The sequence below is a fragment of the Octopus bimaculoides genome, chromosome 8 (assembly GCF_046866305.1).
Source record: "Octopus bimaculoides isolate indiv1 chromosome 8, ASM4686630v1, whole genome shotgun sequence".
NCBI lineage: Eukaryota > Metazoa > Mollusca > Cephalopoda > Octopoda > Octopodidae > Octopus > Octopus bimaculoides.
The window spans coordinates 14808959-14826464 of record NC_142935.1 but is presented as its reverse complement, the minus strand read 5'-3'; the positions used below and the strand labels follow the sequence as shown (position 1 = coordinate 14826464).

General features: G+C 34.5%; 1 protein-coding gene across 6 annotated transcripts in view; it reads left to right on the top strand.

Moving 5' to 3' along the window:
* The window catches only part of LOC106879192 (trafficking protein particle complex subunit 13), a 274417-nt gene that overhangs the window by 222863 nt on the left and 34048 nt on the right, over positions 1-17506 (top strand). For all 6 annotated transcript variants that reach the window (XM_014928647.3, XM_089356112.1, XM_089356113.1 and 3 more), the window contains one exon: positions 14322-14452. In XM_014928647.3, coding sequence (XP_014784133.1) covers positions 14322-14452 — 131 coding nt within the window. The remainder of the gene's footprint in view (positions 1-14321; positions 14453-17506) is intronic.

The following is a 17506-nucleotide window of genomic DNA, read 5'->3' as shown; positions in this document are numbered from 1 at the left end:
TGCATTTACCTCACACAAATGCTATGAGTGAGTTATTACTCCATTACAAATTTCAGTTTTCCTATTTTCCCTCTTCTAACTTACACCTTTTTATACTTCAAAGGGACCTTGTGCATTATTCCAGGCTGCAACTGAATATCCCTGTGAAATTTGTTAAAAATTCATTGAGAAAAGGCGATATTGTTTCAAAACAAACAGACAAACATTGCAGCTTGTAGATATGTGTGATGTTGCTCTGTGTATGTGTGAGAGAGAGAGAGAGAGAGGAGATATGTATGTTTATATATTGATACAGATTTCATAGAATGTTTTCTTACCACACACACACACACATGTATATGTATTTGTGTGTATCATCATCATTTATATCCATATTCCATGCTGGCTTGGATTGGACAATTCAACAGGATTTCCATAGGATCCAACTAGCCTTATTGGTGTGTTGCTCTCCAGTGTCTGCTTAGGCAAGGCTTCTACTGCCGGTTGCCCTTCCTAATGACAACTACTTTACAGTATGAGCAGTAGGTGAGGTGGGGTGGGGCTTGTATGTAGTAAATGTCAGTTTCAAGAGGAAACAAGGATGACATAAAGGCCAGAAATGTGTATTTGAGATGAGGTCAAGAGGTATTAATGTAGAAAGCACACATACAAATAAGTTCACACTTGTTTCTATGTGTGTGTATTGTTTACATTTAGTTCATAATTTTAGAAGCACTAAGAAATATGAAAATAAGTCTTTTTTTTTACAAAGTATCTCAAATACAAATGTAGCTATTAATAATAACACATAATACATTGTGTAGAAAAAAAATACCCTGTCAGAAAAAGATGGGCAACCACCCATGGATTCAGACTACACATCTATCATAACTTGAACAACAATCATGATAACATTACACCAAAGTGACTCTGATTTTCAACCACCAAAATGATATGCTTTAAATCTTACAAACAAGAAAGGAAGTTTTGTTTGCATTTCTTATTTCTCATTGCTTCTAAACTTACAGTCTATTATATATACACATACACAAAATATTATACTAAAGCAAATAAATTTCCAGTCAGAGAAACTCGATAGTGTTAACTAAGTATCAACTTTATATGTTAATGTAAATTACTTCACCTCATTTAAACATACACAGATGGCTATGTGCAGACACATACATAGAAACACACATAGTAACACACTGATATATATACATACACATACTGATACTCACTTAGGTATACACACTGTCATAGCTGTATAGACTGTTACACACACACACACACACACACACACACACACACACACACACAATCTGGCACCTTATAGACCCACATTTACACATGCTGGCATTTATACACAGGCCTATACACATATAGAGACAACCACAGTTTACTAGAAGCAAAACTTATATATTGATAAGTACTAAACTGAATTAACTAAACCTACAAGATGCTCCAGTTTGGTCTCAGTAAAATTATAAAAGTGTTTAAGGTAAGGTGTTTATGTACATATATATATATAGATAAACACACACACACACATTGTCTATATGTACAAGCAGACACATAAACAACAAGGTTATGGTAGATGACACTTGTCCAAGGGTCCATATAGTGGGATCGAGCCCTGGTTCTCATGATTGAGAAACTAACTCATTGACCGTGCACCTATAAATGTGTCTGTGCGTGCACGTGCAGGGGAGGGGAGGCAGAGACATACTGAATTCATTGTTAATTTTGGCAGATTATAAGTGGGGAAATATGTTTCTGCATATTTACTATAGAGACAGCAATCTTTGGCAGCAATACCTGTTTCACCTAATGACTGAAATGAAAACATATTACAGCTGCAATCTGTTTGGAAACAGCCATAGTATTTGATTTTGAAGTGAAGTGCCAGAATATAGATATGATCCTAAAAATATCTCCATATTCATGGATTAGGATACAATATCTTGTAGAAACAACTCGTGCATAAATGTACTATTTCTAACATATATTGGGAATGTTAAAAAAAAACCTAACACGAATGAACCATTTCAATGTAGTACATGGTCTTTTGTAACTAATAATGCAAGGAATTATTACTAAAGATTATTGATTTCGTAACATTTACCAAACTAGTGAGAGAGCTTCTATGTGATGACTTGACTTGCTAGGAATAGCAATCAAATCTTACAAATCAGACCCTACTGTCTTAACCCTTTAACTGTGAAATAAAGGAAATAACTGACTGAGTCATGTGTCTGATGTACAGAAAAGCTACAAAATGGAAGTGGAGTTAGGGAGTTACATTGAACAGATAAAGGTTGACAAAACATGGAAAGAGCTTGTGGAATGAGACATTCGAAAGGTTCACAAGAAAATCTTTTAAGATGTACAAGAAAAATATCCTATATTGTTTTGTGATGAGGTCCTTAATCATGGTTATTATTGCATTTTAAATGGGGGGGGGGGGGTTCTGTTTTTGATAAACTGTAAAGAAAACAAAAATTATTTTTTATGTATTTTATCTTTTAGCTGTTACTTGTTTCAGTCATTTGACTGCGAACATGCGTGAGCACTGCCTTGAAGGGTCCAGTTGAACAACTCAACTCCAGTACTTATTTCTCAAATCTGCTACTTATTCTATTGGTTTCATTTGCTGAACCACAAAGTTAATGGTGATATAAACAAACCATTATGGTTGTCAAATGGTGGGGTGGTGCAAACACAAAGACATACATATATATATATATATATGTGATGGGCTTCCACACAGTTTCTGTCTCCCAAAAACACTCACACAGCATGGATCAGCCCTCAGCTATAGTGAAGACACTTGCACAAGATGTCCCACAGTGGAACTGAACCAAAAGCTAAGTGGTTGCCAAGTGAGCTTCTTAACCACACAACCATGCCTGTATCTGGGAGCAAACATTCTAAATTTTTAAATAATGGCTTCTTCTTTTTATTGATGGTTCAAGCCCAACTGAATGACAATCTTCTTCATTAGTCAAATGACTTGCAGTGTTTGAAGATAAGGGAATTAGAATTGTATATAAAACTGGATGTGAAGAGTTATTGAATTCATAGAAATTAATTAAACAAGTTTACTTCAAGTAAATTTAGAAATTAATATTGTTGATCTATGATGTAGATAGCTGTATAGCATCTTTCTTAAATTTAAGCATTAATGTAATGAGAATGATAATTAGTAGCACATGCCAAATGTATAAATAATTGGTAATATAGGAAAAGAAGTTTTAAGTAAGCATTTAACGAAAAGAATAAAAATAACAGAAATGCTCTGACATTTCTGCGGGACAACCTGTTGAAAGCCACCGACCAGATTTGTGGGTGGTGTAAGGTCCCCTCCCAACCCAGAGTAACGTGGTGGTGGAACAAGGAGGTAGACAGGGCTATTAGACAAAAGAAACAAGCTTGGAAGGACTGGAAGAACGGTGGTAGCAGGGAATTGTACCAATGTGCCAGAAGGGAGGCTAGGCGACAGGTTTATTTAGCCAGAGGGGAAGCAGATAAGGAAAGATTTGCCAATGTTCTGCGCCGTGAGGACCAAAGACTCGAGGTATTTCGTGTTGCAAGACAGTGTAGGAGAGAGAATAGTGATGTTGTAGGAGAGAAATGTGTTCGCATGGATGATGGTACGCTTGCATTAAATGAGGATGCAAAGAAAGAGGTCTGGAGATGCCACTACGATAGATTGCTTAATAAAGAGAATGAATGGGAGAAAGAGAGCCTGCCTTATGTCAACCCAATAGAGGGACCAGCTATCCGAGTTGATAGTACCAGGGTAGATAAAGCAATTAAGAGTATGAAGACTGGGAAAGCCCCCGGCCCATCAGGAATCACTGCAGAGATGCTCAAAATATCTGGCAGTGTTGGCTATAGCCTAGTCACCCGTATTACGAACCAGGTGATACACGAAGGAGTCATACCCTATGACTGGTGTAGCAGCATCATAGTCAACTGCTACAAAGGTAAAGGGGACGCTTTAGATACAAATAATTACAGAGGCATCAAGCTGTTAGATCAGGTTATGAAAGTTACAGAGAGGGTCATAGCCCAACTAATTAGGGAGCGAATCAATTTAGATGAGATGCAGTTTGGGTTCGTGCCAGGTAAAAGCACTACTGATGCCTTATTTCTAGTGAGACAGTTGCAAGAGAAATACCTAGCTAAGGATAAACCTCTGTACCTGGCTTTCGTTGACATGGAGAAAGCCTTTGACAGGGTCCCCCGATCCCTTATCTGGTGGTCAATGAGGAAACTTGGGATAGAAGAATGGTTAGTGAGAGCTGTGCGAGCCATGTACAGAGATGCTGCCAGTAAGGTGAGGGTTGGAAATGAGTACAGCAATGAATTCCGGGTAGAGGTAGGGGTCCACCAAGGTTCCGTCCTCAGCCCCCTATTATTTACCATAGTCCTCCAGGCAATCACAGAGGAGTTCAAGACAGGTTGCCCCTGGGAGCTCCTCTATGCTGATGACCTTGCCCTAATTGCGGAGTCACTATCAGAACTAGAGGAGAAGTTTCAGGTGTGGAAGCAAGGTCTAGAATTGAAGGGCCTTAGAGTCAACCTAGCTAAAACCAAAATCCTAATAAGTAGGAAGGTAGATAAAACACAAACCCCTTCAGGTAGATGGCCCTGCTCAGTATGTAGAAAAGGAGTAGGTAGTAACTCTATAAGATGTACCCGGTGCAAGCTATGGACACATAAGAGGTGCAGCAACATCAAAGGCAGGTTAACTAGCAAGTTAGTTTTTGTTTGTGGCAGATGTTCAGGTGCAATAAAGACTGTAAACAAACAGGAAACAACTTCTATCTCATTCCAGGGTGAAAAACTAGAGGTAGTCGATAGCTTCCGCTATCTGGGCGACCAAGTTAGTAGTGGGGGTGGGTGCGCTGAAAGTGTAGCTGCTAGAATAAGAATAGCCTGGGCAAAGTTTAGAGAGCTCTTACCCCTGCTGGCGACAAAGGGACTCTCACTCAGAGTAAAAGGCAGACTGTATGACGCATGCGTATGAACAGCCATGCTACATGGCAGTGAAACATGGGCTGTAACTGCTGAGGACATACGTAAGCTTGCAAGGAATGAAGCCAGTATGCTCCGTTGGATGTGTAATGTCAATGTGAATACCCGTCAGAGTGTAAGTATCTTGAGAGAAAAGCTGAACATTAGAAGCATCAGTTGTGGTGTGCAAGAGAGACGATTGCGCTGGTATGGACATGTGGTGAGAATGGATGAGGATAGCTGCGTGAAAAAGTGCCACACCCTAACAGTTGAGGGAACCCGTGGAAGAGGTAGGCCCAGGAAGACCTGGGCTGAGGTGGTGAGGCAAGACCTTCGTACATTGGGCCTCACCGAGGCGATGACTACTGACCGAGACCTTTGGAAATGTGCTGTGCGTGAGAAGACCCGGCAAGCCAAGTAAGATCGTTGCCAGTGCCCCTGGACTGGTTCTTGTGCGGGTGGCACATGAGATGCACCATTTTGAGCGTGGCCGTTGCCAGTACCGCCTGACTGGCTCCCGTAGGATTTTCGAGCGAGATCGTTGCCAGTGCCCCTGGACTGGCTTGTGCGGGTGGCACATAAAAGACACCATTTCGAGCGTGGCCGTTTTCGTGCGGGTGACACGTAAAAGCACCTACTACACTCTCTGAGTGGTTGGCGTTAGGAAGGGCATCCAGCTGTAGAAACTCTGCCAAATCAGACTGGAGCCTGGTGTTGCCATCCGGTTTCACCAGTCCTCAGTCAAATCGTCCAACCCATGCTAGCATGGAAAGCGGACGTTAAACGATGATGATGATGATGATGATGACAAAGATGCTAATTTGATTGATTAAAAAGATTAAAGCTTCAACATATTTACGAAAACAAAGTCACAGTAAAAATATCACAAGAATATTATCTACCATACAGATTGTGTATGTATGTATGTGTGTGTGGAGAGAGAGAGAGAGAGATTATGTGAGTTTCTTATGATTGTGATTGAAATATGATGGATCTTACTTTCAACATCAATTATATTGATAACAAAATTTTTTTTTATTTGAAAGAACTTTAATTATTTTAAGTATATATATTTAACCCTTTTACTGCAGAAATCAGATACATCCAATCAAAATGTCCTCATCCATAACTGCAGGAAGCAGTTGTATATCCCATTCTATCTTTTGATGAGAACTGTCATGCTTGGAAGTATTTTTTGTTGAGATATGTGAAGTTTATTGAGGTGATGTGACTTGCAGAAAATACCAATTCTGTTTGTTTAATAAATATGTAACATCAATACTAGAATAACCATGAAACTTGATTTCACAGTGAAAGAGTTAAAGTCAGCTTTACAACATTTGTACAGGAAATAAACAATCTTGATGCTGGTGGGTTAATTTCACTTGTGTTGACTTCTGAGGTACAAATGTATATCCTTAGGAAAAATTCATAGTACACAGCTAATCCTAATAAGCAATGATTATAGAATAACTTCTTTTTTTTTCTCTCATGTATATTCTTAAATCTATTGATTTCTGAAATGTATACCAGACAAATGTAACTTGTTTTGTATGCTGAAAAAAAACAAAAACATTATTTGTATACTAGCAATATAACAGAAAATATATTAACATTATTCTTTATATTAGCAATTCTACAATAATATTTTACAATTATTGTTTATGTCTGTGTAATGACAATTTTCACACTTATGCAGAAATTACAAGCAAGAAATTGTTGATAGCATTTTAGAGGAATTTTGCAGTTTAAGAATTTGTTTGTTTTGGATGATGCACAACTATTCTAAAATAACTAGCATCAAATGTCCATTATTGTCAAGTAGTACTTTCATCTCGTCTTCAAAGATTTCAAGCTAAATTTTTTTTTCTTTTCACTGCTCATGTAAACTAAGAGTTTTCTTCAAAAACAATCAAAATATCTGTAGATGTAAGTGACAACATAGTAAAAGAAATACTCTATGAATGCTTTATGAATATGAAATATTTGTGTGTGTGTGTGTGTGTGTGTGTGCATATATAGACATTACATATATCTCACACACACACACACACACACACATACATAATGTATATCCAGCTGTAGAAACCATGCCAAAGTAGACATTGGAGCAGAACACAGTTCTCCATCATGTCAGATTTTGAACCATACGACCATGTATAGGTGTATATGTATGTATATATTTGTGTGCAAACCAAAACATGCTTGGACCTAATAACTTGAAAAGAAAAAGATTTATGTATGTATGTATGTATGTATGTCTGGGTGCATGTACATGCATTCACACACAAACACAAAAATATAAATAGCTGCATGGTTTAGAAGTTTGTTTCTCAACCATGTGATTGCAGGTTCACTTCTGCTGCTTGGTAAGTAGCCTTTTATTGTAAGCCTTGGGCTACCAAATGCCATGCGTGTAAATTTTTTCGACAGTAACTATATGACAACCACTGTGTGTGTGCGTGTGTGTGTGCGTGTGTGTGTGCGTGTGTGTGTGTGTGTGTGTGTGTGTGTGTGTGTGTGTGTGTGTGTTTACATTTTGCACTTCACTTGAAAAAATCACTGAACTGTAACTTGTGAAGTATGTTGTCATCTCTGACAACAAATCTAGCTCTGTGTTTTCACAGATGTCTGTCTGGAATAAAAGAAAAATCTTTCTCTTGAAAAACAGTTAGTAGTTAAGAAGAGGAGCTTCAGCTGTAAAGCAATGCCTCAATAATATGGTATGTAACCATTTTTTGCCTCTGGACCCTTTGATTCCTATTTTACATGAGTGGACCCTCTTAGCCATTCAATGTTTAAACAATCGTATTATTATATTTTTATAATTAAATATTATAAGGAATTGTATAAAAATATTAGAATTTTATGTATTGTAGAAGTATAGCCAGTTTATTGTATATAAATTCTAACAAGATCGTATATGGGCCCCCAAGAGTCATGTGACCCTGGATGAGAAGCACTGATCTAACTCGTGCTAGTAAGGAAAAAAATAAATATACACACAAACACTCATCTTATTGATCACCCTCCCCCTTTTTTATAGAGAGAGAGAAAGAATAGCTTCAACTTGATTTGAACTTGTAATGTGAAGGGATAAATCTAAGTGCATAAATCTTTTGTCCTACTCTGTTAGGTCTTAACCATATTCACTCCTTCAACTGAATTAGAATTATCTAATTATAAAGGGTAAATAAGAAACTAATAATTTTATTTGCTACTAATTTTTGAAACTCAAAGGAATCTCTAAATTCATGATACCATTCACTTGAATTCAGAGACGTGTAAAATGGCCATTCACTGTACCACCATAAATGATGTGTAATATCTTCTACCTGGAAGAATGTAAACTAAGTTGCAAATTTCATTTGCCAGGAGACTACCATCTAATCTGTGACATTTACTAGAGCTGAATATACTTCTTCAACTATTTATAGTTCCTGTAAATCATTTCTATTTCACTATAAAACTGCATGCGTAATGGATTGTATGTTCAGAAAAAAATATGTTTGCTGTGAGATAAAGAATTATTTCAAAAGTATTTATACAATCAATATTGTCTGCAAACTTAAAAATAATTTTCTGTGTAACATATCACTTCCTCTCCTATGAGTGCAATAGTTACTACATTTATTCTAAAAAGAGGTGTAAATCATAATAGAATAGTCAAGGCTTATACTTCATGATGTATAGCATTTTTATATTTCTACAACTTTTATAGAATTACATCACTTGTTATAATGAAAATTTCCAGACAATTTTTGTTTTATATACATTTTGCTTTCTATGTATATTTTATGATTGTTTTTCTGTTTATAGATTTATTGTTGGAAATTATTTTTCAAATTAATTTCAATCACACAAAATAATAAGCATGTAACTCTGTTACTTTCTCCTGGTAGTCAATAAATCTATTAGGACGTTGTGTTATGATATCTATTTTATGTTATAATATTGTAGATGAAACCACCTATGGAGTCAGTGTAACTAAAAGCTCAAACTAAGGTTAAATCTTTCTCTTGTGATAGAAACAATCTATTATTCAAATATTGCATATCATTTTGTAGGTATTTTTGGTGATAATTTGGGGTTTTAAAGAAAGCTAGACAAACGGTTAATGACTTATAATGTAAAAACGTCAGCCTTGACATTATGTCAAGCATTTTGTTAAATTATTCATTTGACTTCACAAATTTGGAAATATTTACCATCCTAGAATTAACCAGAACAGTTATGACTGAATGAACATTTATTTATTGTATGAAATACTGAAAGTGTTCCACATTACTGGAGTAATTCGTTTTTCAACAAAAGTGATCAGACAGTATATAGTAACTATTGTAGAATCAGTTTGATTAATATCACTACTTCATACTATTCAACAGATTTCTCTACACTGGACATGCTTATTCTCCTTCAAACCAGGATGGTATCCACTCTGGCTGTGGATGCAGTGATGTCACCTGAATAGCACTTGAACCAGAGGTGGTCTTTCCAGTAACACATGTTCACTGTACATGTGAACTCATATGATGAACTGAAAATCGGAGTATAATATTACACACACTCCCATATTTAGAAGTGTATAGGGGTGGGGTGTAGATAACTAAGTATGTATACATGCACGCATGTATGTATACAAACCTTCACATCACATAATTATATATATGTGTGTGTGTGTGTCTGAATGTATGAATAATTAATTACAAAGTATGTTAATATTTAGAGGTCTTCTAAAAGAAAAGCAAAGAGGTTTTTAGAAGTGCCTAGGTCAAATTTGAGAATAATTCACTACACAGAAGTCATGGCTCATCTTCATGTAAAATTGCTGCATTGAAAAAAATAGAGATAACAGAGGAATTTGAATGTTTCCATTCTCTCCTGTCATATGGTGTGCTGCCATTGAAAGTGATAAGCTAAAAATACATTGGCACTTGCTATAGCTACCACTGTTGCTGGATTCCAAAGGATCTATTTTTCCATAGGCAGAATTTGAACTCAGAATTTACAGTACCAGAATAGATGATGTAAGGCATACTGTTCAACATTTTAACACTTCAACCAGCTCACTCCCCAGCACTGGTACTTTATTTATCAACCCTGAAAGGGGGAAGGGCAAAATTGATGCTGACTGGAGTTGAACTCAGAAAGAAAGACAGAACAAATGGTAGCGATGGTGGTGGTAGCAGCTGCTGCTTTCATTGAAATGCATTTATTTTGACATTTTAAAACTTGACATAAATTCAGTTGTTATAGATCCAAGATTTATAAGCTGTTTGTCTATAGCTGACACCAAATATCTCAGAAATAACGGAAGATTATCTGTCATACTTTATTTTCAATTTAATATTCTTCAAAATATCGTCTGCCTCTACAATATAGTTCACTAATATGCAGTTATTTTAAAGTAGGTTATATTCAGGTTAAAGTGTGAATAAATATAAAGAATAATCAAAAGCAGAAGGATTTGAATGTATTAATGTTCTTCATATTTGTATTGTCGGATATAATTCCTTTACTCGTAAATTTTTTCTGTTCATTCTTTACCTTCAAATAACTCATCAGCTAAAAGGATTTTTTTAAATATTATACTTTGATATTTCAAATCCATTTGCTAAATCATTTTTAGAAATTAAAATCTAAAAAGGGTTTAAACTGTTTGAAGCAATATGCAATTTTTGGAAGCTCAAGTTTTATACACTTCAATGAAATGTGACTAAGAAATAGTTTTTGGATTTGTTTGCTTTTTTGTTTTCTTGTTTTTTCATGTAGAATTATTGGACAAATTTGCATGTAGAAATATTCCAAATGTAAAGTAGTTTTTAGATTTGTTTAAAACTTAAAACAATTTTTAAAAATCCTATATATATATATGTCATTGCTTTTTTTTGACAAGCATCTGTTCTAGATTTATAATGAAAATGCAACATGTCCCTTAAAGATTTGATTATATCTTTCCTTGCTATGAGAATTTATATATGATATAGTCAGTTAGTGATAATACACTGTAATTTAGTTTCATGCTCGGCTTATGCCAAACAGTCATTAGAAGATAAGCTCAGCCAGTTTGCCTGTGACATATATTCATATATGGGTTTAAAAGTTGTAAGGAATGCAGCTCATTACATATATTAAGAGTAAGTTATTTCTTTTGAGTAAAGAACTTTAAAAACATATGAATAGAGAAGGTAGGGAATTGGTAAATTGAAATGAGCGTAGAAAGTTAAGGAGTCTAAGATATCGATGAATGTATTATAAAGTGTTGTGAGATCAGGAGTATCTATTCGCAGTTTAAAACTGAAGAGGTAAATAGAGAGAATGTGATTGCTGCTGGTAAATAATCGAGTATTGAACCATTTTACAATATGGAAATGAATATATAAAAAAGGTTAAAAATATCAAATAGTTTGTTATAATGTGCAGTGAGATTAGGAGCATCTTTTAATGAGTTAAGAAAGAGAAAGAAGATAGTTGGATTGTGATTGTTTTTTTATAGTAGTTAAATTTGATCTGTTCATTTTGTTGGTGTAATTTTCCAGTATTTCAGGAGGTACTTATCAAAGTGGTAACAATTAGTGAAGATTTCTGATTTGTCATTTAGCTAAGTTTGCATATTTATTAAGGTATTTGAGTATGTTTCTTTCTCAATTATACATACCCTGAAGCATTTTCCATTTCTTTAAGAGCTGTATCTCACAAGGATCTTCCACATGATATTGAAACCTGTTGCATATTTTTTAAGCTCCAAGTAACCCATAACCAAATTTGTGTAGGTTGGGATGCTTTGGCTCCCATCACTGTTCGAGATTTATGTTGATGAAAACTTACATCAAACAGGAAATAGTTATTTTAGATAATAAATTCTAAACTTTCATTTATTTATACTTTTTTTTATGTTCTTGTATTCTGGTAATTTGTCTTCAAAATTCTACAGCTACTGTTTTATTGCTTCTATTCAATAATCATGGGAGCTATTTGTATATAAATTCACTACATCAAAAAATACAATGTGTTCTTTTCATTGACCATATTTGGAGGGTGATTCAACATATTAGGTCATTGCTTATAAACCTTTTGATGTGTTTGAAAAATGTTTTCAGTAAAATGTCTAAAAAAATTACTCAGATACAAGTTTCATATATGGACCTGCTACTATTGGTTGTAATTTTAAATCACCTGGTAATAAAACATTAATTCATATACACGTGGATTTTTTGCATGCTTCAGTTATCTTATTTTTGTGACTTTTTTGGTAAGCCATAGAAAAGATGTGATTTACATTTAAAATTACTTATATAATTACATTCTTAATGAATGCTTTTCAGTACAAGTGTAAGAAAACTAAGATTTTTCATTAGTTTTTTGCTGGTTGTAGTTTTTTATCTTTTCATAGTATGTATATATTGTCTGCTTGCTTAGATAAAAAAAATTTCTTTTATAATTTTCAGTATCCATCAATATATTTGCACTCCTTTTATCAGCTTCTTTATATGTCAGTTCATTATCATTTCTCAATTCAATTATGTTTTCCTATTCAGTAGTGCTGAATTTCGACTTAATTTTTTGTTTATTTATACTGTATGGAAAAATTCAAAATGAGGTCACAAAAATCATCAAGAATTTTATTCCTACCTTTTTGTGATAGTTGTTACTAATAATTAATTCATCATTGTTTATTCTCATCAAATAATTCTCTGTGAGTTGCAATTTTCTACAAAATTCTGAAGTGTCATTTTTAATTTCATTATAATTAGATCTCTGAGGGGTTGGGGTAAATTTTACTCCTTTTGCTAGTACTAGTATGTTGATTTATTGTATACTGTCTCCTTTGATAAATTTATAACATTTATTAGGATTGGTTGTTCATATTTGTTAACAAATAATCTACTGGGTTTGCACTTTCAAATATGCAGTAAGATATCTCTTACTTGAAAAACAGTTAAGAGCAAGTGATAGGAAAGGCATCTTGCTGTAAAATAATACCTCACTGCCTCTGTAATTTTATGTCCATTGAAAATATGGAAATAGAAGAAAGGAACAAATTAACATGTGTGTGTGTGTGTGTAAAGAAGTCTCTGTAAAAGTTAAATATAAGTGTAGAGTGTAGAGCAAATAATTTTATTTTACAGATTTAGTGACTTAGCAAAGAAACTCCAATTTTGCTAATTCAGAAGAGCTGACTTAACGAAAATGGATTTCCTTCGCTAAAACTATTAACTTGTAAAAAAGCACACACACATACATGTTTATCCTCATCATTACTTTTACATTCATTTATGCATACTAGGCAGATTTTCTAAGGCCAAATAAACTTCATGCTACTAATCCCAACTTTTTGTTCATGTCAAGCAGTTTTAAATCCAGTTGTCCTCACAAAACCACTGATCTACAACACTCTTGTTTTTTTACTGTAAAACTCTTGCTATTTTAGCTCAAATGGCATTAATAACAACATATAGAATCAACATTCATATAAACTATATATATATATATATATATATATATATATATATATATATAAGATAAAAACATATTTTTATAATTCTCATTATCCACCAATAAACATCAGTTTGGATGACACTTAACAGAGTAAAGTATGTAAAATATGGCCCAAACCGTGATTACCAGAATGAATGTCAAATTTCAAAAAGAAGTTAACCATTTAATGGTTTTAGTAAATTTATACAGAAAATGCAAGCATTATACTGTCCAGTATAAATAAGTCAACTTCATTATATTTAAGCCCATTAAATGAGTCAACTTCCGGTATGAATGTTTACATTTTGTACATCTTTTTTCAACAAAAAAAAATTCCTAAAAAATTTCAGGAAACAATCTACTCATGTAATTTACGCACCCCCTAGTTTATTTTTATTTTTGTGAAAAAATGTGCGTGTTACATGGGTTTTTACGGTATATTTGGCTTCTTTCACTTCACATCTATCAAATCCACTTACAAAGTTGTGGTTGGCCTGGGGCATTGCTGAAAGTGCCATGTAGTGGGACGGAACCTGAAACTATGTAGTTGGGATACAAACTTGTTAACCACACAGCCATACTTGCATCTTCTATACACTCAGAAATCTACCTTACTGTTACTATAGTTATAGAATATCTTTTAAAAGAACAGGTTTCAAATTAATTATTTACAATAAACTTAATGATGTAAAGGGTTGATTGTAGCAAATCAACCCTTTCAGTTACAAGATACCACTAAATGTGCAAGTTAAGTTTGAATTGATTAATTTTTCAGTTATAATGAAACTTTTGTTTTTTGTATGAAGAGCAAATTATAAAAATCCTTTATTTTGCATTAACAGGCTGACCTACAGACCAGCTCACAAAGATTGATGCTCTCTGGTGTAACCCCACATCCTACTGCTGAACTCACTCCAAATGATAGTATTGATGGAGTGATTCATCATGAAGTCAAAGAACTTGGGACACACATGTAAGTTTATCAACTGTTATTTTATATGTATTGGCTTAAGTCCAAACTTTGATTCTGAATTTTAAAATATTCAGATATTTTGAAGGAATTTGAATTTATAAATAATCTAGAAGACTTTATCTTTTTATCTTTTACTTGTTACAGTCATTGGACTGCTGCCATGCTGGGGCACTGCCATGAAGGGTTTAGTCAAATAAATCAACTCCAGTTCTTATTTTTTTAAAGTCTGGTACTTACTCTATCAGTCTCTTTTGCCAAACTACTAAGTTACCAGAATGTAAACAAACCAACACAAATTGTCAAGCAGTGGAGAAGGGGCCACATCAAACACCAGTCTCAGCTTTGACTTAGTTTCTATAGATGGATACCCTTCCTAGTGCCAACTACTTTACAGTATGTACTGGGTGCTCTTTTCTGCCACCAATGAGGTTACCAAGTAACTTGTGAGATAAGAAAGAACTGGAAAAAGGAAAAGGAAAACTGGAAAAAGCTCAATTGTGGTGGGAGGACCCTCTATAGTCTCCTTCATTATTCCAAAAACAGATTAAATAATCAGAGTAACATCGTATTGTAGTATTTGATCTCTGATGTTATTGTTCTTGTAAGATAAATAAAGCTTAACCGACTGAAAAACTGCATTTTAATTTCATCATTGTAGATTATTTTAAGCAGAACAAGCTGTCAAGTGTTTATTTCAGTAATTTTATTATGACCACTCTTGGTAACTAATGTAGTTCACGCCTGGCTGAACTAGAGCTAGAAATCTATTGGACACTATCATCTTTGGTATGTTTAGCTTCACCACCCTCCCTACAGTTTTAGACACGTAAAAGTCAATCACTAAATTGTTTTCTAAGAAACATTACATCACTGTACAAGGAAAATTAGACTTTAAAGGCCTGGAACATATTACCCATAGATCTACTGTAACAATGTGACATTTCAGTTATTATTTCAAGCAATCCCTTCAAGCTTTTCAACCTTTCTCTTTATACGAGCATCTCCCAGGACTCATAAAATTCATATAACTGTTATTGAGATTGCTGATTCTCATTTTAGATACTACTGTCACATCTGAGACAGATGACAGAAAGCTTTTGATCATTCACATTTTAGACTTCATTCAAAAGAAATCCCATCTCCTTAATTAATAAATCCTTAGTAGCTATAACCCACCCTTCCGTTCTTTGTTAATAATAGGACTGTGCTAGTACTACGGCATGTTCATAAATCATTGAATGCAGCCTATCTCTACTTACTTTTCACTAGCTGTGTTGTGTTTTCCTTCCTAAAGCCAGCATCAAGCAACATATAAAGTGTAGAGATAAAATGGCTTAGTGGAACTGCTATATAGCTATCAGTTTATAGATCTTCAGTTCAGTCCCATTTCAGACACTTCATTAAGTGTTTAATCAGTGTATTTAATTTTACACATCTTGGTGCAACTACCTGTCATAAATAGGTACCTGATTATGTAAAAATGTTACTTATAGACTGACAACTAATCCAAGTTTCCATTCACCTAACACCATGTGACCATAGCTGTAGGCATGGCTCTATGGTTCAGAAGTTCATTTAACAACCATGTAGTTCTGGGTTTGATTCCACTGTGTAGCACCTTGAGCAAGAGTCTGCTGCAGTAGTGTTGGGTTTTCCAAAACCTTGAGTGGGTTCTTTGCGATATAGAAGTTGTGTCAAAGTTCATCAAATATACATGTTCGTGTGCATATGTATCTATATTTTTCATTGCTGTATATTAACAAGGAATATAGATATCAGTGCAGGACATAGACATTGATAAGATGATTGAAGAAGTGGTACTCTGCAAATGAAGTCCTTTGAGAAATGTGTTCATCATCAAATTCCTTCATTACTCTCAACTACACAGGCATAGCTGTGTGGTAAGAAGTTTCTTTCCCAACCACATGGTTTCAGGTTCAGTCCCACTACATGATACCTAGAGCAAGTGTCTTCCCTCGGCTGACTATGGCCCTCGGCTGACTATGGCCCTCGGCTGACTATGGCCCTAGGCTGGCTATGGTCCTAAGCTGACTGTGGTCCTAAGCTGACTATAGCCCTAGGCTGATCAAAGCCTTGTAAGTGGATTTGACAAACAGAAACTGAAAGAAGCTCACTATATATATATGTGTGTGTGTGTATTACTGTCCCTTTACCTTGATATCATGTGATAGTTGTAAGCATGTGTCTCCATCAGGCAAGCAGTTTCCTTCACTTCCAATCTTCTGTAGAAATATACCTGATCATAGGGAAATATTACCTTACTTGGAGATAGGGGAGGTTTAGCAACAACTGTAGAAGGGCATCTGAATGTAGAAAAATTGCTTCAATAAATTCCGTCTGACCCATGGGAGCATGGAAAAGTGATCATTAAAATGATGATGATCTGAAATACCTTAAACCTGTGATTGGCCTATTGGAAACCTATAGTCAATGATGATATTTTTCAACAGATGTGATGATAAATAACCAGAGCTAAACAATGACTTTAAATGCCTCTTGGGCTTTAGGAATTACATTCTCATTACAATATGTGAAATCCTTCTGTGAAATGACTGCTGCTTTGTGGAACTGTCTTCCTTCAATATTTTCTTACAATACACCTTCCAATTCTGTATGTTTTTGCTAATCCCAGCACTTGACTAATATTTTATTTTATTAACCATGAAATAATGAAAGACGAAGTTAACCGCAACAAGATTTGAACTCAGAAAGTAAAGGCCAGATGAAATACCACTAGGTATTTTGTCTGACACTCTGACAATTCTGCCAATCCAATAGCCATCTTTCCAATAATATAATGGAAAATTTACTGTTTTGGATCTTCTTGATGAAAGTGCCTTTTAGAGTACTTTGGAAAGATTTCATTTGTCTCTACCTCTTATGAATATAATTCACTAATAATATCTGGCATTTTGTCAATTTTAGATCAACTGACAGTCAGTTCTTAATATATGGGATTACTGAAGTAAGTTACAGTATTCAATTCCCAAATCTAACTTCTATCCATGTAGTACATGATGAAAAAAAACCAAT